Source organism: Heptranchias perlo, chromosome 29, assembly GCF_035084215.1.
Source record: "Heptranchias perlo isolate sHepPer1 chromosome 29, sHepPer1.hap1, whole genome shotgun sequence".
NCBI lineage: Eukaryota > Metazoa > Chordata > Chondrichthyes > Hexanchiformes > Hexanchidae > Heptranchias > Heptranchias perlo.
The window spans coordinates 4,868,013-4,895,537 of NC_090353.1; the positions used below are offsets into that span (position 1 = coordinate 4,868,013).

The following is a 27,525-nucleotide window of genomic DNA, read 5'->3' on the forward strand; positions in this document are numbered from 1 at the left end:
TTGTGAACAGTTCTGGTCTCCATATTATAAAAAGGACATAGAGGCACCGGAAACGATGCAAAAAAGATTTACTAGGATGAGACCCATCGATGGTTCTGATCTCCCGGTTATCAGTTGGGTCAATGGCTGTGATCTCGGGATGTGGGCCTCACTGTCAAGGCCAGCATTTATTGCCCATCCCTAGTAGCCCGAAGGTGGTGGTGAACTTTCTCCCTGAACCTCTGCAGTCCATGTGGTGAAGGTACTCCCACAATACTCTTATTCTTTGCAGCAGTTTGATACAACTGAGTGGCTTTCTGGGCGACTTCAGACAGCAGTTAGGAATCAACTAATGTTGGTGTGGGGACTGGAGTCCCAAAAGGCCAGACTGGGTAAGGGCGGCAGGTTTCCTTCCTCAAAGGACATTAATGAACCAGTTAGGTTTTCACGACAATCCAACAGCTTCATGGTCACATTTTCTGATACCAGAATTTTTATTTCCAGATGCTTTTCAAACTTTGATCATCTTCACTCGGGTGAAAACACGACTTGGGTCCCTCAAAGGGTTAATGGAAGGAAAGTATTTAAAACACAGCCCACATAATCTCACTGGCACAGCACCGTCAATGCTTCTTAAGAAGCTGGGAGGAGATCACTTCAAAATACTTGAGAGGTGCTAATGAAGTTTGTCAGGGGGAGGCCGTGCAGATGTCAACACCTTCTCCTCTCTCAGAACCTGTCGATGGGTTTTAAATATGGCAACATGATCTTCTTCAGTGTAAACACAGCCCCAAATACGGGCATCGGCCAAGTACAGCTGATTACACCAGCTCATTCCAAAGAGAGTCGACAAATCCAAGGGTCCGAGGCCATCAGGGAGAAAAGGGAACCGTTCCAAAAATGTAATTCCTTTCCTTTAAGGAATTTAAAGCAGGGCGAGTTGAGCCAGCGTAGCTCAGTTCCTCTGACTCTCTCGCTCCGAGCCCCGCTTTGCCCAGGCTTTACCTCCGCACAGCCTGCCTCAGCAAAGCCTTCGCCTCTTTTCGAAAGTTCTTCTACGTGCGGCTCTCAGCTCCTCCAGCAGCCATGGACGCTATCAAGAAGAAGATGCAAATGCTGAAGCTGGACAAGGAGAACGCCATCGACAGGGCGGAGCAGGCAGAGGCGGACAAGAAAGCGGCAGAGGACAAGTTCAAGCAGGTTGGTTTAAATAAAGGTTTAGAGCAGCCAGCACGGATACAAGATAGTGAGGGCACCGAGAGAAAAGTGGAAAGAATTAATGCTTGGTGAAGCAATCTGAATACTAGGTTCCAGACTTGATCCCTGGCGTGTGCTGAAGCCGTATAATGCCCAGGTCAGGTCACACCTTGAATATTGCATTCAGTTCTGGTCCGTGAGGGAAAGGTCCAAATTCTGGAAGTGATGTGGAGAAGGGGCCGCAAGGCTGGTCCTTAGTTTCAGAGGGACTGGGTTACGAGGAAGGGTTAGAAAAACTTAGACTCTTCAAGAGGTGAATGAGAGAGAACCTTGTTAAAGTGCATCAGGTCGTAAATGAAGGAGAAAAGGTTAATCCTGAGCACTATTTTAAACTAGTGGAGAACAAGGGGACATGAGGTCACAGCAGGTTCAGGACTGATGTGGAGAACCACACTGGGGGTTGTTTTGACTTTGGGCGATAGTGTAAAACGAGCGACATCGGATCAGCCCCTCATTATATTTCTCTCCTGGTTTTTATTTCCATTGAGATCAACGAAATAAAAATTGGGAGAGATGTATAAGGGACAGCTGATCTAATATCTCCCCTTTTAGACCATCACCCAAAACCAAAATGACCCCCAGTGTGATTTATAGCTGGAGTGGGGTCTAGGTAGGGGAGTGGGGGAAAATTGTGGAATCATTAAAGAGACAGAGGTTGCGACTGGGGGGATTGTAGGACTCTGGAGATGGGCAGAATGACCTTCCTCATCTGTACTTGGTGAGCTGGTGTTGGTCACAGTGAGACTCTTGCGTCCTTCACCTAGCGAGAGGAGAGTATCCTGCTCCAGATTGTCACCAGTGACCTCTTCCAGTGGGTGCAAGTAAGGACAGGATCGGGCTCAATTGTGATTCCCCCCATGTTCTAATAGCCTTTCACCCGCTGGGCTCACACATGATGAATAGGCACCTGGGCAATGTGCTGGAGGCCACTAGTGACCACCATCGACACCCATCGTGTGTCACCGCCTTCCAGAGGGACGGGTAAGGAGTGAAAACCGGAAGAAATAAAAACATCCAATAGATACAGGGAAAAAGAAAAGGAAGACCAGGAACTTTAGGTTGAGGAGGGAGTAATCCAACAATTGTAGAAATTTAGGCTAAAATGAAAGCACAATATATTAACAACCATTCTCACGTAATAAAGAGAGCGAGAGAGAGAGGAAAACAAGGAAGGAGGAAGTGAATTTATCACATAGTGAAAGAAATAGACGTTTGAAAGAGATAAAGAAGTTAACAAATGAGAGGAGATCGATAAGGAAGCAACCGAACGCAGAGGCTATATTTTGAGCAGCAGGTGCCTGCACTTGTTTCCAACACAGGAATGAAAGTCCCTTCAACAAGTCAAGACACTGATAGAGAGAAGAGAGAGAAAGATAAAGAGGAGCAGAAAATTAGAGAGCGAGGCAGAGAGAGAGAGCGAGAAAGAGAGCAAGAGAGAGAGATTAAGAGAGAGAAAGGGAGAGAGAGAAAGAGAGCATGAGAGAGAGAAAGAGATAGAGGGAGAGAGAATAAAAGAGAGATAGCAAGAGGGAGACAGAGAGAATGCAATCAGGAATACAAGACTGAATCCTTCCTCTCCCTCCTCCACATTATAAATAAAAGAAAATGCCACAAGAATCGAAGATGCTGGAAAAGATTGCAGGAACTCAGGAGTAACTGAGGGGAAATTCAGGGATAGATGGGTCCAGGTGCCTGAGGGGGAGTGAGCTCATTAATCTCCATTAAGGATACCCGAGCTATAAGTGAGTAATGGTGACTTGGGTAAGCAACTGCGGCTGCTTGCAACTCACTCCCTTCCTTTTATGGCAATGCTATTATGGGAGGAGAGCGTTTGCATCCAAAAGACTCGGTTATTATAGTCAGCACCAAATAAGTGATGGCTCATTATTCACTCAATTTCACTCGAGCACTAGACGGGAGTGTGAGCTCTTGCACTTTCATCTCTGGGCTGAGGTTCACCAAACTCTTATGCTGCGAGCTGCAACTTTTGGACTCAAAGTCGCAAATCCTCGGAGCAGGGGAGTGCGGAGAGTGACTGGATTATTTGACAACTACACTGATTCTCAACAATAACTTGTATTTATGTAGCGCCTTTAATGTGTTGAAAACATCCCAAGGTGCTTCACAAGACAAACAAAACATGATCCAGAGCCACATAAGGTGATATTAGGACAGGTGAAGAGGTAGGTTTTAAGAAGTAACTTAAAGGTGGAGAGAACATAGAGATGCGGAGAGGTTTAGTGAGGGAATTTCAGAGCTTAGGGCCGAGGCAGCTGAAGGCTAAGAGGGATGAATCCCAAATGCTGCTTCATTATATTGCTTCTCATTCCTTTAGGCACACTGTAGTGTACGTTGTTGCATCAGGATACTGTCATTGGTGTGTGATGTGATTTTGATGCACTATTCCTGGAGTCCTCACAGAGTGCCCAGCGGAACATGGGAACAGAGTTTATACCTGGGGACTAACGTCAAAAAGAAACTGCCATTTGGCTCCATGTAACCGTTATTGGCCGTTCATCCGATTGGAATTCCCTGGATTGAAATTCCGATTGGAATCGATGTCTGAACATCTGGACAGTTCAAAGGAAGGCTATTAGTTAGGGTGCCCTGTTCTAAATTAAATCTCCCTAGCTCTGAAAGGGCACTATTGTAATATATATCACGCACATCGTGGGGAGCATGCCACTTACATAGGAGACACGCACCCATCATATGGGAGATACATGCTAGTCATAGAGGGGACACCTGCATCATAGAGGTGACATATGTTAGTCATAGAGGGGACTCACACCAATCACATGACACATAAGCCAGCCAGGAAACATGCACTGGACATATAGAAAATGCATATCAGTCATATAGGAGAGAGACACCAGTCATATAGGAGAGAGACATCAGACATATAGGAGAGAGACATCAGACATATAGGAGAGAGACATCAGACATATAGGAGAGAGACATCAGACATATAGGAGAGAGACATCAGACATATAGGAGAGAGACACCAGACATATAGGAGAGAGACACCAGTCATATAGGAGAGAGACACCAGTCATATAGGAGAGAGACACCAGTCATATAGGAGAGAGACACCAGTCATATAGGAGAGAGACATCAGACATATAGGAGAGAGACACCAGACATATAGGAGAGAGACACCAGTCATATAGGAGAGAGACACCAGTCATATAGGAGAGAGACACCAGTCATATAGGAGAGAGACACCAGTCATATAGGAGAGAGACATCAGACATATAGGAGAGAGACACCAGACATATAGGAGAGAGACACCAGTCATATAGGAGAGAGACATCAGACATATAGGAGAGAGACACCAGTCATATAGGAGAGAGACACCAGTCATATAGGAGAGAGACACCAGACATATAGGAGAGAAACATCAGACATATAGGAGACACATATCGTACAGAACAAACCCAGTTCTCAGTTTACACACAAGGATTGTTTAGGTGTCTGCTCGCCCTATTTCTGATACCGGATAAATAAACACAGGATCTTTCATTACCAGCACAGCTGGTGTGGCTATAAACTATCAGCCCCTGGGTCATTGGATAATTTATTTTTACAGGAACAGTTCACAGCTACACTGGCACGGATGTTGATATTAAGACACCTTGTACAATAAATAACCTCCTATAAAGAAAGCATCTTGACATAGAATCATAGAATCATAGAAAGTTACAGCACAGAAGGAGGCCATTCGGCCCATCATTGCCGGCCAACAAAGAGCTATCCAGCTTAATCCCACTTTCAAGCACTTGGTCCGTAGCCCTGTAGGTTATGGCACTTCCATGTACTTTTTAAATAAGTTGAGGGTTTCTGCCTCTACCCCTTTCAGGCAGTGAGTTCCAGACTTCCATCACCCTCTGGGTGAAAAAGTTTCTCCTCAGCTCCCCTCTAATCCTTCTACCAATTACTTTAAATCTATGCCCCCTGGTCACTGACCCCTCCGCTAAGGGAAATAGGTCCTGCCTATCCACTCTATCTAGTCCCATCATAATTTTATACACTTCAATTAAATCTTTCCTCAGCCTCCTCTGTTCCAAAGGAAAACAACCCCAGCCTATCCAATCTTTTCTCATAGATAAAATTCTCCAGCCCTGGCAACATCCTCGTAAATCTCCTCTGTACCCTCTCTAGTGCAATCACATCCTTCCTGTAATGTGGCGACCAGAACATCTTTTAATTATTAAACAGCTACAAAAAAAATTAAGATTAGGTTAAAAATCATTTTATTTTATTTACTTCTGTCTATTTTTCTCAAAAATAATCAGTTAATGAGGGTAATTTTAACTCTTGGCGATAGTTTAAACGGGCGATATCAGATTGGTTCCCACGATACACCTCTCAGTGAAAAGGATTAATCGAGGTGTATGACTGGGGCCCATCTGATATCGCCCAAAGTTAAAATTATCCCCAATGTCTCTGTTAAAACAGGGGACGGAGGATTTCTCAATCAGTCAATTCTAGGCTATGGTCATTAGTACAGGGTTCTGGCTGGAAGAAGGTGCTCAGCACAGGGAGCTGGATTAACATCAGTAGAGATACAGTCAGTAACACAGGGCGCTGGGGGAGAGGGGTTACTGAGTGACAGTGTGAGGGAGAGGGATTAACATCAGTGGAGATACAGTCAGTAACACAGGGCGCTGGGGGAGAGGGGTTACTGAGTGACAGTGTGAGGGAGAGGGATTAACATCAGTGGAGATACAGTCAGTAACACAGGGCGCTGGGGGGAGAGGGGTTACTGAGTGACAGTGTGAGGGAGAGGGATTAACATCAGTGGAGATACAGTCAGTAACACAGGGCGCTGGGGGGAGAGGGGTTACTGAGTGACAGTGTGAGGGAGAGGGATTAACATCAGTAGAGATACAGTCAGTAACACAGGGCGCTGGGGGAGAGGGGTTACTGAGTGACAGTGTGAGGGAGAGGGATTAACATCAGTAGGGATACAGTCAGTAACACAGGGCGCTGGGGGGAGAGGGGTTACTGAGAGACAGTGTGAGGGAGAGGGATTAACATCAGTAGGGATACAGTCAGTAACACAGGGCGCTGGGGGGAGAGGGGTTACTGAGTGACAGTGTGAGGGAGAGGGATTAACGTCAGTAGAGATACAGTCAGTAACACAGGGCGCTGGGGGGAGAGGGGTTACTGAGTGACAGTGTGAGGGAGAGGGATTAACATCAGTAGAGATACAGTCAGTAACACAGGGCGCTGGGGGGAGAGGGGTTACTGAGTGACAGTGTGAGGGAGAGGGATTAACGTCAGTAGAGATACAGTCAGTAACACAGGGCGCTGGGGGAGAGGAGTTACTGAGTGACAGTGTGAGGGAGAGGGATTAACATCAATAGAGATACAGTCAGTGACACAGGGCGCTGGGGGAGAGGGGTTACTGAGAGACAGTGTGAGGGAGAGGGATTAACGTCAGTAGAGATACAGTCAGTAACACAGGGCGCTGGGGGAGAGGGGTTACTGAGTGACAGTGTGAGGGAGAGGGATTAACATCAGTAGAGATACAGTCAGTAACACAGGGTGCTGGGGGAGAGGGGTTACTGAGTGACAGTGTGAGGGAGAGGGATTAACATCAATAGAGATACAGTCAGTAACACAGGGCGCTGGGGGGAGAGGGGTTACTGAGTGACAGTGTGAGGGAGAGGGATTAACATCAATAGAGATACAGTCAGTGACACAGGGCGCTGGGGGAGAGGGGTTACTGAGAGACAGTGTGAGGGAGAGGGATTAACGTCAGTAGAGATACAGTCAGTAACACAGGGCGCTGGGGGAGAGGGGTTACTGAGTGACAGTGTGAGGGAGAGGGATTAACATCAGTAGAGATACAGTCAGTAACACAGGGCGCTGGGGGAGAGGGGTTACTGAGTGACAGTGTGAGGGAGAGGGATTAACATCAATAGAGATACAGTCAGTAACACAGGGCGCTGGGGGGAGAGGGGTTACTGAGTGACAGTGTGAGGGAGAGGGATTAACATCAGTAGAGATACAGTCAGTAACACAGGGCGCTGGGGGGAGAGGGGTTACTGAGAGACAGTGTGAGGGAGAGGGATTAACATCAGTAGAGATACAGTCAGTAACACAGGGCACTGGGAGGAGAGGGGTTACTGAGTGACAGTGTGAGGGAGAGGGATTAATACACTGGGGGTAATTTCGACTTAGAGTAATAGCATGAAACAGGTGGTATCCAGTCAGCCTCCTGTTATACACCCTGCTTGATTTTGATTTCCACGGACTTCAGTCTGTCTGACTCATACTCCTTATCTGAGGGGCCAGCTAGATGTGATGGGGTGGAGGTCGTCATTCCACGGACACGAGGAGCCCACTGAACGTCTACCCAGCATTCAGACGCCGGAGTTCTCATCTCCTGCTCGATGGGACTGGAGCTCGAACACCTAACCTTCTGACTCAGAGGCGGGAATGCTAACAACTGAGCCAAGACTGACTCTATTAACTCATTTAGCATTTACTTAACGTTCCCTTGAGATAGTCCCTGCCATTTACCCGTATTATATAGCTGGTCCGCTGGGCTCTTATTTCGGGCAGGCTACCTGGTCAAATTACACACGGTCACCTCCTGTGGGACTTTCTCCGCACTGAGTGAATGACAGGTGAATAGCAGTGTCTGAAGGAGTCACACAAAGAGCTGGGCAATTGTCCCGATGGTAAAAATAACAAGGAGGCACACAATGGAAAATCATTCTCAGCGTTCCACTGTGAATTCCTGCGTGCCGGGGTTTTCCAGGTCAGTGACTAAATACTTTGCAAAAACACATCAGTCACCCAATAATTCCAGCCTGTCGAAAAAAGTACACTTGTAAATTCAGTAAAAGGCCTCTCCTCAGCTGTCTGCATGTATGCGTGTATCTGTACGTGGGTACATGTCTGTGTACCCCTGCACGCACTGGGTGTTTGTGCAGATTGCATTTATAGTGGTTTACATTCTAGTCCTGATCGCGGGAGAGCAATCTAAAGGGGCTGCTCCCATAGAATCATAGAACCTTACAGTGTGAGAGGCCATTCAGCCCATCATGCCCATGCCGGTTCTTTAAAAGAGCTATCCAATTAGTCGCACTCCCCCACTCTTTCCCCATTTTTCCATTTGAAATATTTATCCAATTCCCTTTTGAAAGTTATTATTGAATCTGCTTCCACCACCCTTTCAGGCAGTGCATTCCAGATCATAACAACTCGCTGCGTAAAAACATTTCTGCTCATCTCCACTCTGGATTCATTGCCAATTATCTTGAATCAGTGTCCTCTGGTTACCTGCCAGTGGAAACAGTTTCTCCCCATCTACATTATCAAGGTCCCTCATAACCTCTCCTGCGGCCTTTCCGATTTCTACCTGAATTATCTGACAGATCAGGAACGCCATAAATCCACGTGTTCACACTTAGCCATGAATTCCAGCAGGAGACCCACCAAAACCTGACAGGTCACTGTCAACACTCTTAGAAGACCAAAGGGGACACTTTAGAATCAGCTGCCGGCTGATTGAGACCCTCAGTTAGTTCTAGTGGTGCTAACATTACATAAAATACCTCAAACAGTGAAAACGTTCCCGGTCCACCTCATTCGGCCCATCATTATGAAAGGGTTTGATAGGGTAGACATAGAGAAAATGTTTCCACTTGTGGGGGAGACCAGAACTAGGGGCCATAAATATAAAATAGTCACCAATAAATCCAATAGAGGATTCAAGAGAAACTTCTTTACCCAGAGAATGATTTTAATGTGGAACTCACTACCACATGGAGTAGTTGAGGTGAATAGCATAGATGCATTTAAAGGGAAGCTAGATAAACATATGAGGGTGAAAGGATTAGAAGGTTATGCTGATAGGGTGAGATGAAGAGGGGAGAGAGGAGGCTCATGTGGAGCATAAACACTGGCACAGAGCAGTTGGGCCGAATGGCCTGTTTCTATGCTGTACATTCTATGTAATTCTATGTAATGGGCAGGGGAAGTCTGACACTATCGATTCTAATAGTTCTTTCTCCTGGCTGCAGTCCATAGCTGCACCAAGTAATCTCAGACAGACCTGGGCAGCTGCTGCCTTGCGACTAGAGATGGCATTAAAGGCATCTGATGCCATTAGTCTGGCCCAAGAGGTTCCTCAGTCATTAGCAATGCATTAGCCAGAGATCCCACTAATCCACTCACTTAAAAGGGCATCATCGGTGAGCTAAGGCATTAGCTGGGGTTTCAGAGGGACTTGGGATGTGTTCAGTACAGAGAGCAGTAATGGACCAAGTGTTCAGTATTAAAAGTACCTCAACTATAAATAGGATATTGGCTCTCTGGGAGTGATTGCAGGCTGAACTCCAGTCGAACCATTCGAAGGATTTATATATAGGATTGGCACAATTCAGCATTTATTTCAGCATTTTTTTACACAGAAAGGTTTGAAGGCAACAAAAAAAAAGAGTTTCCATTAAATGTTATGTTTTAAAGTAGAGGGTATTCGTACAAGTTAGAAAAAAGGCAGTGAGGGATGGACGGGACGTGGGGGTGTATGACGGGCGATAGCAGATCCAAATCAAAAGGAAAATCACACGGGTTGTACAACAGACAGCCGATAGGTAATTAAGATGCTAATGAGCTAGCTTTGATAGTATTTCCCTGTAGAATTAAAATAATAAACAATTTATCAGCCTGTCTCAGTGATCGAAGAACCCCATCCAATTGTGTTGGATCCCTTTCAACAGAGGAAGATAAAACACAGAGACGGATTATATACACATATCACCCTTATTTTCTGTAAAGACAGTTTTTAAATTATTATAGATTTACTTATGGTCTTTTCTATCCTCTGCAGTCTGAGTGTGAACGGCCTGGTTCAGCCTCAGTCAGTGGCCAGGGAGAGGGATGGAGTCGGTGACTGGGGAACGGAGTTTGTGGTGGGGACCGAAGACAATGGCTTCAGTCTTCCCAGTATTTAATTGGAGGAAATTTTTGCTCATCCAATACTGGATGTTGGACAAGCAGTGTGACAAATCAGAGACAGCGGAGGGGTCGAGGGAGGTGGTGGTGAGGTAGAGCTGGGTGTCATCAGCGTACATGTGGAATCTGACGTCAGGGGGACTTGGGGAACTCCAGAGGTAATGGTGTGGGAGCGGGAAGAAAAACCATTACAGGTGATTCTCTGGCTATGATTGGATAGAATAAGAATGGAACCAGGCGAGCGCAGTCCCACCCAGCTGGACAACGGACGAGAGGCATTGGAGGAGGATGGTGTGGTCAATCATGTCAAAGGCTGCAGATAGGTCGAGAAGGATGAGGAGGGATAGTTTACCATGGTCACAGTCATATAGGATCAATGTCATTTGTGACTTTGATGAAGGTCGTTTCAGTACTGCGGCAGGGGCGGAAACCTAATTGGAGGGATTCAAACATGGAGTTGCAGGAAAGATGGGCACGGATTTGTGAGGCGACAACACGTTCAAGGACTTTGGAGAGGAATGGGAGGTAGGAGATGGGGTGGTAGTTTGCCAGAACAAAGGGGGTCAAGGGTGGGTTTTTTAAGGAGGGAGGTGATGACGGCAGATTTGAAGGGGAGGGGTACAGTACCTGAGGAGAGGAAACCAGGAGGGGATCAGCAGTTGTGTGGGAATAGAGTCGAAGGAGCAGGAGGTGGGTCTCATGGTCAAGATGAGCTTAGAGAGGGCATGAGGGGAGATAGGCGAGAAACTAGAGAAAGATGTGAGTTCAGGGCTAGGGCAGGGGGGGATCCTTAGGGGAAGTTTGGCTCAGTGGGCTAGGGGAATGGAGGGAAGCGGCAGAGGCAGCTGAACGGATGGTCTCAATCTTAGTGACAAAGTAGTCCATGAACTCCTCACACTTGTTGTTGGGGGTGAGGGTAGAAGAGGCAGAGGAGAGGGGTTTAAGAAGGCGGTTTGTAGTGGAGAAAAGAAGCCGGGGGGTTATCTTTGCATTCCAGGATGATCCTGGAAGAGTGAGCAGTTTTGACAGAGGAGAGCACGACCCGACAGTGCTTTATGTGGTCCAGCCAGATCTGGCGATGAATGGCTAAACCAGTTGTCTGCCATAAATATTCAAGTTTGCGTCCCTTGGAGGAGAGATTGAGTAGAATGGGCCTATACTCTCTGGAGTTTAGAAGAATGAGAGGTGATCTCATTGAAACATATGAGAATCTGAGAGGGCTTGACAGGGTAGATGCTGAGAGGCTGTTTCCCCTGGCTGGAGAGTCTAGAACTAGGGGGGCATAGTCTCAGGATAAGAGGTCAGCCATTTAGGACTGAGATGAGGAGGAATTTCTTCACTCAGTGGGTTGCGAATCTTTGGAATTCTCTACCCAGAGTGCTGCGGATACTCAGTCGTTGAATATATTCAAGAATAAGATGGATGGATTTTTGAACTCTAGAAGAACCAAGGGATATGGGGATCAGGCGGGAAAGTGGAGTTGAGGTCGAAGATCGGCCATGATCTTACTGAATGGCGGAGCAGGCTCGAGGGGCCTCGTATGGCCTACTCCTGCTCCTATTTCTTATTTTCTTATGTCCTTATGTCCCTTGGACTTAAGGGAGCGGAGATGAGGGCCGTACCAGGGGGAACAACCAGGGTGAAAGAGAGTAATGGTTTGAATGGGGGACAAGGGCATCAAAGATTGAGCAGAAATGTCGTGGTGAATGGAGGGCCAAAGGTTAGACAGTTGGAGATTTGAAAGTGCCGTTGTAAATGACTTGGGGGAGAGTTTTTTCCCGGGGCAGACGCAGAAAGAAGTGGGGAGGGGGAAGAGGGATGTGGGTGGAGAGGGATAAAGGCAATGATCTGAGATGGCCTTATCCGTGATTGACACGACAGAGTAGAGAGGCCACGTGAGGTGGCAAGGTAAAGGGGGTGGCCGTGAATATGGGTGGGGGAGTTTATATGGAGGGAGAGATTAAGGGAGGATAGGAGGAAAGTGAACTCAGAGGAGAGAGAGCATGATGAGCTGAGATGGAGGTTGAAATCACCGAGGATGAGAAGTCGCTCGCTGCAGAGGCAGTGAAGGTATCTCGGTGAGAAACTTGGCGTGGTTCTTGGGTGGGTGATAGAGAATGGGGATTTTAGAGAGGTGAGAAGGATGGAACAAGGTGAGATGCTCAAAGGAGGAGAAGGTGCCAGAGGAGTAGGGGAACAGACCAAGGTGTGATTTGGTGATAAGGGCCACACTGCCACCGCAGCAGTCTGGGCGGGGCAAGTGGTGGAAGGTATCGCCGGGGAGGCTTCATTAAGGAGGAAGGTGTCATCACCCGTCAGAGATTAGCGCCAGTTCTAAACCATCTGGAACCAATTTAGACCCGTGGGTGAAATTTAGCCCCACTTTCCCATGCAGCTGATGTTCATCTAGTCTCATCGGAGGCCATTCACCTGGCTGGATCATACAGAGCACGAAAGGTCAGGTCTGATCCTTGCTATGTGATGAGTGTGCTGATCCCAGCCAGCGCATCTGTAGGGTGCGAGAAATGGCCTCAGAGTCCCAAATTTCGGGAAGCCAGCATTCCCACTTCTGATCGCTATCTAGAGGCCTGTGTCTGTGTGGGCAACGGGTAAGGACAGGATTAAGTTTGGCTGTGCTGCCAAACACTGTGGAATAGTCCCCCACACTCACTGTCAAGACGCCATGCATTGCTAATGGCCTCTTGGGCAAGGTACCAGAGGGCTCCCAGTACTAATGGAACCACACCCTGGAAAGGAGTTCGCTGCCACTCCCCCAGCTCCCAGAGTTACACGGATAATCATCTTATGTTGCATAACTTCACCCTGAAAGAGGCCTCACATTGAGAAAGAATCAAATACCAGAAGCATGGTAGACTAAAAGTGACAGTAAGGGATTAACTGCCAAACTTACCAATACAGCAAAGAAGACTGCTTCAACCTACACTAACCAAAGGTGCCTTCAAATGAGAAAAAAAAGAAAGATTTGCATTTTTATAGCACCTTTCACAATTTCTGGACGTCCCAAAGGGCTTTACTGTCAATGAAACACGTTTGAAGTGTAGTCACTGTTGTAATGTAGGAAACGCAGCAGCCAATCTGCACACAGCAAGGTCTCAATAGGAGGGTCTCAAATAAGCTGATTGTAGTGGTATTGTAACAAACAGCAATGAGATAAATGACCAGATAATCTGTTTTTAGTGATGTTTTGTTGAGGGATAAATATTGGCCCAGGACACTGGGGAGAACTCCCCTGCTCTTCTTCGAATAATGCCCTGGGATCTTTTACGTCCACCTGAGAGGGCAGTTACTCATCCAAAAGACGGCACCTCCAACAGTGCAACACTCCTTCAGTACTGCACTCGAGTGTCAGCTTAGATTTTGTGCTTAAGTCTCTGGAGTGGGACTTGAACCCACAACCTTCTGACTCAGGGAGCTACCCACTGAGTCACAGCTAACACCTAAACAAGCACCTGAGGCGCCCAGTTCTTAAACCTGCATTCCACACAGGCAGAGTAACATTCCCCAAACCACCTTCTCCCCCATGGTCCTGCCAGTCCCTCAAATACCATCTATTCCCATCTTTCGCTGGACTGCTTCTTTATTCTAAACAATAAACACTAATTAAGTGCCGCTCATTTATTCCACCCATTGTGTGACCTGTGAATGTCGTCAGGGTGATTTGCTATGGTGATTCCCCATTGTCCTTGTGGTTTGTTTGTGACATGTGAGACCTTAAATTAGTACTTGTCCTCGGTGATTCTGTGCTGGAAGGGACGAGTGTGATGGCTGCAGGGTCTTAGCGCCCGCCCATAACCATTCTACCGGCACTAGACCTCCGTGAAGTGCACCCTTGACCGACGACGTGGGTAATTTTAACCCCCAAGAACGGGTGGGCCACGGAGGGGTGGGTGGTAAAACTTGTTGATTTCATCAGCACTCCAGCTCCAACCTGCCCACTTCCGGGTTTAATCCAGGTGCGTTCGGATGCCCGTGCACAACTGAAACGCAGAAGCCACGTCCCCTGTTGGTGCCGGCGGGCAGATTGTTAAAGGGGCAATTTACCTACTTCAAATACTTACAGATTCTATTTTTTGTGGATTCTAAACCTGAAACGAGTTTCCCCTCACCTGCACGGGTTTCCCACGGCTTCTCAAACTCGGCAGTGAGACGGAGGCGAGATTCATGCAGAAGTTGATTTGGTCCTTTAAACCCGTGATTGAGGCATCTCAAGGAAAGCTCAGGGATTGCAGCTGGTCTCCCAGCTCTCTGAGGCAAACGTTTGGCTGAGAGTTGTTTGTGTTGGGTCTCCATTCACTCTTCCAGCCATCACTCAATTAAATTAAATAAACTGATAATAACCGATCGTTAACATCCTGAATCAGTGTTGAGTGAGTGCACAAACTAATATTTTTAAGAATGACGACAACATATTGGAAGATTCTGCAGTCAAGTTACTTGAAAGAATCATAACATTTTATGAGAACTTTGCTATTTTGCTAATAAAATTTACAGAACTCCAAATGTGTTTCCCGTTCTCATCCATTATTTATCTTTGTGTGGTCCATCTCGTCCCTTCTTTTTCTGGCTTTCTCTCTCTCCATCTTTGGCAATAGGCTTCCCAGAGATATCTGTTACAAGCTCGGATTCCCACAACTATTTCGATTGTGTTTCCTCCCATCCCACGTCCAGTAAATACTTCATCCCGCTCTCTAATTTTCTCCTTCTCTCTCATATCTGCTCTATTACATCTATTTTCCACATCAGAGTTCCTAAAGGCCCTTCTTTTTCCTCAGCCCAGTCTTCCCCCAGCACAGGTTCACAGCCCCTTTGATTGAATCCACCACATTTCCCACAGGCAGCGGAAAATTACTGCCAGGGCCATCCGTTCTGGTTTTTATCTTTTAATGTTAATGCTGGTGCTGTTAGGAAATTCAAAAAATGGATGTTACTTATATTGCACTGATCATCACTTCTCTCCTTCTCCACCCCACCTCCTTCTCTCCCTCTCCCCTCCTCCTGCTCCATCTCGATTCCTCCCCTCCCCTTTCATTTTCCCTCTCTCCTCTCCCTTACCATCCTCCTCTCCCCTCATCTCTCCCTCACCCCATCCCTCCCCTGTCCTCACCCTCTATCCGCCCTCTCTCCCCTCCACGTTCCTCCCCCCTCGCACCCTCTCTCTCCCCTACCCTTTCTCTCCCCCTCACTCAGTCTGCCTTCACTGTCCTCATCCTCTCCCGTTCTCTCACCCCTCCCCTCCCTGTCTTGGTTTGATTATCTCCCTTGTTTGAGGTGAAAAGTTTCACTGGGTTTGACTCCCCGTGAGCAATGCCACGGGAGATCAACGAGGGAAAACTGCAACCAATGAAACAAAATCTCTCCCGCGCATCACTTTCTACATTCCCCGGTACAACAATAAATGTTTCCCCCACTCACTGAGCAAAGATTGGGAACCAAGCCAATGAATATACATCCGGAAACAACCCCCAAAAAATGACCATGAGGCCAAATGCACCCCCACAGCAGGACCACAAACACATAGAGAATACCAGGTTAGGACAACAGACCTTCTCCTCCCCACCACTGAGCAGCAATTACGGCCCAGGATCACAAACTCTCATTCACCCCCAACCACCCCCAGCTCAGAAATTGCTGGTTCAGATATTAAACCAGCACCAACACCGAGACCCTGCCCCCTGCCCACAGTCGAGACCACCCCCATAGTCAAGATCCCCCCACCTGATAATTGAGACCCACTCGCATGGTCAAGGACCTCCCCCATAGTCAAGACGCCCATCATGATCGAGACGCCCACAAGGTCGAGACCCCTCCTATGGTCGCAACCCCCTCCATGGTCGAAACACCACCCCATGGCCGAGATCCCCCCCATGGTCGAGACCCCCCGCCCATGGTCGAGACCCCCACCCCAACTAGTCGAGGCCCCCTCTGATGGCCGCTTCCGGCATCAGACCTCCCCCCCTCCAATGTCTTCCACGGCCCACAATCTCTCCCTCCCTCCCTTCTCTCCAATTCCCGGCTACTTTCTCTCCCGACAACCAGTCAGCCTGCCACTCTGGCTAGCTTTCATGCGGGAAACCCTGAAGTGAAATCAATTGCCTTCGATTGAGCTGCGATTGCAGATTCCAGCGACTCACTTGACCTCCTGGTTTCCCAGGCGATAATCTACCCACCCGCTCAGTTGCTGGCTCTGTGCTAAAATCATGCCCGCTGCGTCTGAATCAGTAACATCTGCTGCTGCGTTCTGGGCACTTCTACCTTGTTGTCCCTCTCTCGCTCAGTGCTCTCCCTCCCAATAAACTACAAGGTGGCCTCTTCAACTGTAGTTATTTCTTTGTACTGTTTCAAAAGCCCATTCAAACCGAAGACTTGTTTTAAAATATGGCCAATGTCAGGCGGCAGCAGCTTGAGTGGAATATTGAAAGCTTCAAACTCATCGGGCAGGTTGCCTTGCAAATTATTCATTATGTGAATTCCTTCTGAAATTGTTGCTTTGTACACAAGTTGACATCTCCACTTCATAATTGTGACTTTCCCAGACATAAATACCCTATTGCAGCTGAGCAGTAGTTGCCCTGGTCTTTCCATTGTACGATTAGACTGGTTAACATCCTCATACTGGTTAGCAGGAGAGAGGGATATGATTGACTTTCTTCTATGTCACCTTATAGCAGGTGCCTGGCGTGTAGTTCATTAGTTACCTTCGCAGATTTCTTCAGATCTGGCATTTTCTCTCAGCGTCCTGTCAGGAGCTGTAGATTTGGGAGGCGGCGTTAAACCTTTCAGTGATCCCCCGTCATATCTGCCATTGGTCTAAATATTCTCTCCATTCATTCTCACTCTACTGTCAATATTGCATGTTATATCAATACCAATTATTATCTACCATGAATATCAATTATTGTAATACTTTCAATATCAATTATTGCAGTAATATCACTATCAATTACTTTGTACTCTGAATATCAATTATTGTAATAGTAACAATATCAAATATTGCAGTAGTATCAGTGTCAATTATTGTAGTACAATCAATATCAATTATTGTGGTATTATCAATCTCAATTATTTTAGTAAAGTCAATATCAATTATTGTAATACCATCACTACCAATTGTTGCAGTAGTATCGATATCAATTATTGTAATACTTTCAATTATTGCAGTAGTATCAATATGAATTATTGTACTACCATCAATATCAATTATTGTAGTATTACCAATATCAATTATTGTAATACAAACAATATCAGTTATTGTGGTACCAGTAATATTGCAGTACTTTGAATATCAATTATTACCACATCATGAATATCAATTATTGTAGTAATATCAATATAAATTATTCTAGTTTCGTGAATATCAATTATTGTAGTACTGTCAATACAATTTATTCTAGTATTATCAATAGTAGTTATTGTAGTAGCATGAATATCAATTATTGTAGTTTCATGAATGTCAATTAGTGTAGTATTATCAATATCAATTATTGTAGTACCAGGACTATTAATTATTGTAATACTATCTAAATCAATTATTGAGGTATTGTGAATATCAATTATTGTAGCATGATAAATATCAATTATTGTTGTAACATGAACATCAATTATTGTATTATTATGTTTATCAATTATTGGGGTATCATGAATACCAATTATTTCATCATTAATATCAACTATTGTTTTATCATGAACATCAATATTGTAGTATTATGAATATAATTTATTATAGTACTACTAATATCAATAATTGTGGTACTATCAGACACATTAGTATTCTACAGACACCTAAATAACAAAAGGGAAATCAGGATAGGGATAGGACCACTAAGGGATTCTTACAAGATAAACTGACAGGTAATGACTGCCATATGGCAGAAATATTGAATAGTAACTTTGCCTCAGTATTTGCCAGTGTGCACAACTGTCCTGTGGAAGTAGTGGGTGGGGTAACTGTGCTAATTAGAGACAACATAATGGCAATAGAAAAAAGGGACCCAGGTAATATTAAGATAGAAACAGAATCCATATGAATTGAGACAAAGGATGAGCAGAGATCAAACATGTTAATAGGTATATTTTACAGACCACCTAATAGTGGAAGAGAAGTGGAGGAAGAGATATGTAGGCTAATCTATAAAATGACTAAAAAACATTGAATAATAATCATGGGAGTTTTCAACTACCCCAAATAAATAGGCACGAAGAGGTAGGGAAAGGGGAAAGGAGAATGGAGTTTTTACCGTGTGGTCAGAACTCCTTTGTTACCCAGTATGTAAGAAGGCCAACAAGAGAGGAATCACTGCTGGATATAGTAATGGGAAATGAACCAGAACAGATAAGAGAAGTAAGCATAGGGGAGCATCTAGGCAATAGCAATCAAAACATAATAATGTTTAAAATAATGATCGCAATAATGACCAAAGTAATAGATTGGAAAAAAAGATAATTTTGAGGGGATGAGAATGGAAGGTAAATCAGAAAACAATGTTGACAAAGAGATAGAACAGCAGTGGGAGATATTTAAAATGGTGATCAATAGACTTCAGGAGAAATATATTCCTCTAAAAATCAAGAACAAACTAGCCAACAATGAATCGATGAATAAAGAGATACAGGTAAAATTGAAACTAAAGAGAAAGTCATATTCCAAGTACATAGACAATAAAAGAGATGATGACAAAGGGAATATGAAGAGGTTAGGAAGGATGTCAAAAAACAATTAGGAAAGCAAAGAGGAACTACAAAATTAAATTATCAAGGAACATAAAAAGAAATAGTAAAGTATTCTAGACACATAAATAACAAAAGAAAAATCAGGATAGGGATAGGGCCAGTAAGGGATGCACAAGATAAACTCACAGGTAATGACAGTGAAATGGCAGAAAACTTTGCCTCATTATTTACCAGGGAGACTAACAAGGTGGGCATGACATTAGAAGAAGGGATCAAAAAAGATATCATAGCATTTAAGATAAAAAGGGAGGAGATAATTGATAAACCAGTCAAACTTAGAGAGGATAAGACCCCTGGTCTAGATGGATTGCATCCATGCATACTAAAAAAAAGTTAGGGAAGAGATAGCAGAGGCACTATTATATATTTATAAAAATTCATTAGAAAAGAGAATAGTGCCAGAGGACTGGAGGACAGATAATGTTATTCCTATTTTAAAAGGGGACATAGAACAAATCCAGGGATTTATAGACCAGTTAGCTTAATGTAGGAAAGATAATGGAATTTTTACTCAAAAATGTAATAGAGGCACATCTAGATACTGGAAATATAATAAAGAATAGTCAGCACAAAGGGAAGGTCATGCTTGATCAACCTTATTGAATTCTTTGAAGAAGTAACAGATAGAGTAGACAAGGGTAATGTAGTACAGTAGATGAAATAGACTTGGATTTTCAAAAGGTCTTTGATAAGGTACAGCATAGTAGACTCATGACTAAGGTCAGAGCAGGTGGAGTCAGGGGACAAGTAGCAGAATGGATAGCAGGCTGGCTACAAAACAGAAAAGAGAGTAGGGTTAAAGGTATTTACTCAGCCTGGAGGAAGGTGGGAATGGTATTCCATAGGGATCGGTGCTGGGACCACTGTTGTTCACCATTTACATAACCAATTTGGACTCGGGAATCGGAAGTACAATTTCAAAATTTGCGGATGACACTAGATTGTGGGGTATAGTTAATACTGCGGAAGACTGTGACAAAATACAAGACTATGTTAACAAACTTGCAGAATGGGCGTGTAATTGTCAAATGAATTTCAATATAGATCATTGTGAGGTGGTGCATTTTGGTAGGAAGAATAAGGAGGCCACGTACTCCTTGGGAAATAAGAGTGTAAATGAGGTAGAGGAGCAAAGGGATTTAGGGGTACAGATACACAAATCACTAAAAGTAGCAACACAGGTTAACAAGGCCAAACACTGGGGTTCATTTCTAGAGGGATAGAATTGAAAAGCAGAGACGTTATGTTAAACTAGTGTGGAACCTTGGTTAGATCACACTTGCAGTACTGTGCACAGTTCTGGTCTCCATATTATATAAAGGATATAGAGGCACTGGAGAAGACGCAAAAAGATTTACAATGATATCATAGACCAGAACTGATCGGTTATAATGATCAGGAAAGACTGAACAGGCTAGAGCTCTTTACTCTAGAAGAGAGAAGGCTGAGGGGTAACCTAATAGAGGTCTTTATAATTATGAAGAATTTTGATAGGGTAGATGTAGAGAAGATATTTCCGCTTGTGGCATATCAATATAAGAAAGTGAATAATAAACCCAATAAGCAATTCAGGAGAAACATCTTTACCCAGAGAGTGGTTAGAATGTGGAACTTGATACCACATGGAGAAGTTGAGGTGTAGCATAGATGTATTTAGGGGGAAGCTAAATAAGTACATCAGGAAGAAGGGGACAGAAGGATGTGCTGATAGGGTGAGATGAAGTAAGACGGGAGGAGGCTCACGTGGAGCATAAACACCACATAGTGTGACACACAGTGTATATTATAATGGGATAGTGGGATGCACAGTGTATATTATAATGGGATAGTGGGATACACAGTGTATATTATAATGGGCTAGTGGGATACACAGTGTATATTATAATGGGCTAGTGGGATACACAGTGTATATTATAATGGGCTAGTGGGATACACAGTGTATATTATAATGGGATAGTGGGATACACAGTGCATATTATAATGGGATAATGGGATGCACAGTGCATATTATAATGGGATAGTGGGATGCACAGTGTATATTATAATGGGATAGTGGGATGCACAGTGTATATTATAATGGGATAGTGGGATGCACAGTGTATATTATAATGGGATAGTGGGATGCACAGTGTATATTATAATGGGGTAGTGTGATACACAGTGCATATTATAATGAGCTCGTATGATACTCAGTGTATATTATTATAAGGTAGTGTCATACGCGATGTATATTACAATGGGATAATGTAATACACAGCGTATATTATAATGTGGTAGTGTGCTACACAGTGTATATAACAATGGGATAGTGTGATATACAGTGTACATTATAATGGGGTATTGAGGTATGTGGTGTACATTATAATGGAGTATTGTGATACACTGCGTATATTATAATGGGTTATTGTGATACTCAGTGCATATTATAATGAAGTAGCGTAATACACAGTGTATATTATAATGGGATAGTGTGATACACAGTATATATTATAATGGGGTAGTGTGATACACAGTGTATATTATAATGAAGTAGCATAATACAGTGTATATTATAATTAGGTTTTGTGATACAGACTTCATGTTATAATGGGGTATTATGATACACAGTGCATATTAAAATAGCGTAGTGTGATACACAGTGTATACTATAATGGGGTAGTGTAATACACAGTGTATATTGTAATGGGGTAGTGTGATACACAGTGTATATTATAATGGGCTAGTGTGATACACAGTGTATATTATAATGGGGTAGTGTGATGCACAGTGTATATTATAATGGGGTAGTGTGATACACAGTGTATATTATAATGGGGTTGTGTGATACACAGTGTATATTATAATGGGGTAGTGTGATACACAGTGTATATTATAATGGGGTAGTGTGATACACAGTGTATATTATAATGGGGTAGTGTGATACACAGTGTATATTATAATGGGCTAGTGTGATACACAGTGTATATTATAATGGGGTAGTGTGATACACAGTGTATATTATAATGGGCTAGTGTGATACACAGTGTATACTATAATGGGCTAGTGTGATACACAGTGTATACTATAATGGGCTAGTGGGATGCACAGTGTATATTATAATGGGGTAGTGTGATACACAGTGTATATTATAATGGGGTAGTGGGATACACAGTGTATATTATAATGGGGTAGTGTGATACACAGTGTATATTGTAATGGGGTAGTGGGATACACAGTGTATATTATAATGGGGTAGTGTGATACACAATGTATATTATAATGGGGTAGTGTGATACACAGTGTATATTATAATGGGGTTGTGTGATACACAGTGTATATTATAATGGGGTAGTGTGATACACAGTGTATATTGTAATGGGGTAGTGTGATACACAGTGTATATTATAATGGGGTAGTGTGATACACAGTGTATATTAAATGGGATAGTGTGATACACAGTGTATATTATAATGGGGTTGTGTGATACACAGTGTATATTATAATGGGGTAGTGTGATACACAGTGTATATTATAATGGGGTAGTGTGATACACAGTGTATATTATAATGGGATAGTGTGATACACAGTGTATATTGTAATGGGGTAGTGTGATACACAGTGTATATTATAATGGGGTAGTGTGATGCACAGTGTATATTATAATGGGGTAGTGTGATACACAGTGTATATTATAATGGGGTTGTGTGATACACAGTGTATATTATAATGGGGTAGTGTGATACACAGTGTATATTATAATGGGGTAGTGTGATACACAGTGTATATTATAATGGGGTAGTGTGATACACAGTGTATATTATAATGGGGTAGTGTGATACACAGTGTATATTATAATGGGGTAGTGTGATACACAGTGTATATTATAATGGGCTAGTGTGATACACAGTGTATATTATAATGGGGTAGTGTGATACACAGTGTATATTGTAATGGGGTAGTGTGATACACAGTGTATATTATAATGGGATAGTGTGATACACAGTGTATATTGTAATGGGGTAGTGTGATACACAGTGTATATTATAATGGGGTAGTGTGATACACAGTGTATATTATAATGGGGTTGTGTGATACACAGTGTATATTGTAATGGGGTAGTGTGATACACAGTGTATATTATAATGGGGTTGTGTGATACACAGTGTATATTATAATGGGGTTGTGTGATACACAGTGTATATTATAATGGGGTAGTGTGATACACAGTGTATATTATAATGGGGTAGTGTGATACACAGTGTATATTATAATGGGGTTGTGTGATACACAGTGTATATTATAATGGGATAGTGTGATACACAGTGTATATTGTAATGGGGTAGTGTGATACACAGTGTATATTGTAATGGGGTAGTGTGATACACAGTGTATATTGTAATGGGATAGTGTGATACACAGTGTATATTGTAATGGAGAGCATTGAAGTAAGTTGTGTTCTCTTACAGAATGATAATACAATTTAAAAATAGAAAATAAAATGAAAGATTATTCTTATTGTGGTCACCGTTCAATCAATGTACATACATTTAATTGATCTATTGAGAAAATAGAATTGGAAATTGGTGTCATGTGGAGTGGTGGTGTTCTCTGGATGAGATGTGACCCCAGTGTTTCCCTCCCTTTCTCCTGGATAGGTTGAAGAAGAACTGATGGGTCAACAGAAGAAACTGAAAGGCACGGAGGATGAACTGGACAAATTATCAGAGGGACTCAAAGAAGCCCAGGAAAAACTGGATCAGTCTGAGAAGACAGCGTCGGACGTGAGTATTTAGAGATATCGCTGACCCCCTCCCTAATGACTCAGTCTGAGAAGGGAAGGGGTGGTGTTATTGATAGAAGTGACATTGGGGCATGTTGATTAAAGGGTACAGAGTCTCCTGGGAAAAGTGCTTTGAAGGAGCTGCCCTTATCACCGGATGGGTTTGAAATAAAACAGATCAGAAGTGAGCTTTACACATGGAATTTATGCTAAGCCTTTATAAATCACTGGTTCAGCCTCAGCTGGAGTATTGTGTCCAATTCTGGGCACCGCACTTTAGGAAGGATGCAAAAGCCTAGGAGAGGGTGCAGAGGAGATTTACTAGAATGGCATCCGGAATGAGGGACTTCAGTGGAGTGAACAGAGGAGCTGGGATTGGTCCCCTTGGAGCAGAGGAGGTTAAGGGGAGATTTAATAGCGGTGTTCAAAGGGTATTGATAGAGCAGGATGGGGAGAACCTGTTGCCTCTCACAGGAGGGTTGATAACCAGAGGACACAGATTTAAGATAATTGGCAAAAGAACCAGAGGCTGTAATGCAGCGAGTTGTTATGTTTTCGAATGCACTACCTAAAAGGGTGCTGGTAGCAAGTTCAATAGAATCTTTCAAACTTTAAAATCAAGGCGATGATGGACTGGGAGCCAATGTAGGTCAGTGAACACAGGGGTGATGGGTGAACAGGCTGGGTTTGGAATAGGATACGGACTGCAGAGTTTTGGACCCGCTGAAGTTTACAGAGAGTGGAAGATGTAAATCTGACCAGGAGGGCATTGGAATAGTCTAGTCTGAAGATGACAAAGGCATGGATCAGGGCTTGAGCAGCAGGTGGGCTGAGGCGGATGATGTTACAGAGATGGAAGTAGGCAGTCTTTGTGATGGAGCGGATATGGGGTCAGAATCTCAGCTTGGGGTCAAATAGAATGCTGAGATTGTAAACAGTCTGGTTCAGCTTGAGATGATGGCCGGGGGGGGGGGGAGGGATGGAATCGGTGGCAAGGTTACGGAGTTTGTGACAGGGACTGAAGATGATAACTTTGGTCTTACCAATGTTTAACTGCAGGAAACTGCGTCTCATCCATGACTGGATGTTGTCCAAGGGGTCTGACAGCACAGAGGCAGTGGACGGGTCGAGAGAGGTGGTATAGGTACAGAGCTGGGTGTTGTCAATGCACATGTGGAAGCTGACCCCGTGTTTGTGAATGATGTCACCAACGAGCAGCATGTAGATGGGGAAGAAGAGGAGGCCGAGGATAGATCCTTGGGGATATCGGTGTCGGGGCGGGGGGAAGAAGCCGCTGCTGGATATGCTCTGGCTATGATCGGATGAATAAGAATGGAACTAAATGAGGGCTTTTCCATTGAGCTGGACAATGGAGGAAAGGCATTGGAGGAGGATGGTGTGATTGACTGTGTCAAAGGCTGCAGAGAGGTCGAGAAGGATGAGGAGGGAGAGTGCAACCGGTCACAGTCACAGTGACTTTGGTTAGTAGTCATTTCAGTGCTGTAGCAAAGTTGGAAACCTGAATGAGGCCAACATAGGGTACGAAAGAGTTAGGGACTGAGCACACACTCTCTATCCCATTCATACCGAGAGTCTATTCTCAAATGATCTACTGTGTGAGAGATGCTTCCTGACACATGAGTCAAAGCCCATTGCACGCTTCTTCCAACAGCTGGCTTCAGAGTGGTATTGGTAAAGGCTTGCACGCAAGCTAGTCACCTGCCCTCTTGGCCAGGGACAGTGAGTGGCTCAGGGAACCCCATGAAAGAGAGTTACAAGAACTTTTCAGCAAAAAATGATTTTGAAAAACAAAAAGATGCACCAGAACGGGTCAACAACAACTTACATTTCCATAGCACCTTTAACATAGGGAAATGTCCCAAGGTGCTTCACAGGAACATAATCAGACAATAATTGACACCAAGCCAAATAAGGAGATATTGGGGGGCAGGGGTGGGGGGGGAACTAAAACCTTGGTCAGAGAGATAAGTTTTAAGGAGGGTCTTAAAGGAGGAGAGAGATGTGGAGAGGGAATTCCAGAGCTTAGTCCCTAAATGGCTGAAGGCACGGCCGCCCATGGTGGGCCAAAGGGAGGGGTGGTTGCGTGAGAGGCCAGGATTGAAGGAACACAGAGTTCTCGGAGGGTTATAGGGATGAGCGGACAGAAGAGTGTAACTGAGAGAGTTCAGGGCAACCCTCGCTCAAGCTCCAGGTACAGTTGGGAACGACATCACCCCACTGGGAGGTCACCACATTACAAGGGAAGAATTCAGACTCTACCTCAGAATGATATCAGTGTCACTACACTCCGTACATCTGCAGATTGCAGGCGCGGACTGCGTAGTCTAAAACGAGGCAGCTGGGAGGAGTAAAAGGGTTGGGTACAGTACAATTGAACTCAGATAGAATGATAGTTCTACCTCAATGATAGTGGGGGCACAATAATTGGCTTTAGTGCCCCTTGGTTTGGGAGGGGGAAAAAAAAAATCAACCAGGGTCCCCACTTCCTGCTAGAAAATGCACAAGGACAGGACTGGTTTCAGCTGTGGCCGCCCGTCTCGTCAAATCGCTTGCCTGCACTCCCTGATTGGATCACTCATCTTAGGCCAATTCAGAGGGCATTAAGAGTCAACCACTCTCGTGAGGACCTGAGATGGTGCCAATCTTCAAATTACCGGATTTAATGAATTCACGGTCACAAATTGCCATGGTGGGATTAATCCAGTGCCATCACCGTTACGCTGTTTGTGTAAAAAATGCTGTTTGTGGGAGCTTGCTGTGCGCAAATTGGCTGCCATGTTTCCCTACATTACAACAGTGATTACACTTCAAAAGTAATTAATTGGTTGTAAAACGCTTTGGGACATCCTGAGACTGTGAAAGGCGCTGTCGTTCTTTCTTTCTTTGGGGGGGAAATTTGGTCCTCTTAAAAAAAACAGGTAAATCCAGAGGTAATTAGGAAAAAAAATTATTAATACATTTTGTACATTATGAAAACTGAAGAAACAAGCAACTTAGAGATTATCACCTTTAATTTTTCACAAAAAAACCCCAGAATTTTTTAATCGGCCAGAAAAACTGGATTGAAAGTTCTTTAAGTATCTTTAGCCAGCAAGAGGCACAAAATAATTAACCTGCATTTTAGAATCTGGAGATTTAATGCTCCTTTTTAAAAACTTTTTGAAAGAGGTGAAACTTTCTGCTGGGCTGAGTTCTTTAAGTTTTTCTGACACTTTGCCCCCTTTTTTCCCAACTCATTCCCAAATAAGGACAAAAGTTCCATATTGTAAGCTAGGACCCCCCTCCCCTTCCCCCATGACGTTTCGGGGGCTGCCCCCCTCCCCTCCCATTGGTGCGAGTCTCCCAGTGAATCCCTACCTCTCTCTATGGGATGGGAAGTTGGTGCTGGCGGACCCTCCCTTTTCTGAAGCAGCGCCGCGGGGACCAGAGTGAGGAGCCTGAGCCGAGCCCCGAGCCCCCAGACCCCAGACCCGAGCCAGAGCCAGTGGTCCCAGACCCAGACCCCGCTGAGAGTTCGGAGCATGGCCGGAGCCACTTCGCTGGAGTCAGTGCGGCGGAAGATCCAGAGTCTGCAGCAGCAGGCGGACCAGGCAGAGGGGCGAGCCGAGGGGCTGCAGCGGGAGCTGGACACGGAGCGCCAACTCCGGGAGAAAGTCAGTGAGAGCGGCGGGGCCGGGCCGGGGGGGGGGGGTGGGCAGCGGGACCCGGGGGTGCAGAGCGGGCAGAGACTCCGGCTCTCACGCTGCATTCACAAAGCAGGGCGGTGGTCACCGAGTCGACAGGGGTGG

The 27,525-nt window shown here is 44.6% G+C and overlaps 1 protein-coding gene across 4 annotated transcripts in view; it reads left to right on the forward strand.

Moving 5' to 3' along the window:
* The first annotated feature begins 922 nt into the window (after positions 1–922).
* Positions 923–27,525, forward strand: part of LOC137299337 (tropomyosin alpha-1 chain) — an 82,332-nt gene continuing 55,729 nt past the window's right edge. The window contains exons 1-2 of one of the 4 annotated variants that reach the window (XM_067968002.1): positions 923–1,179; positions 23,592–23,717. In XM_067968002.1, the coding sequence (XP_067824103.1) occupies positions 1,066–1,179; positions 23,592–23,717 (240 nt within the window). In that variant the 5' untranslated portion in view covers positions 923–1,065. Of the gene's footprint in view, positions 1,180–23,591; positions 23,718–27,086; positions 27,391–27,525 lie in introns of those variants that run through there. The other 3 variants (XM_067968001.1, XM_067968004.1, XM_067968003.1) reach the window with 3 other exon arrangements.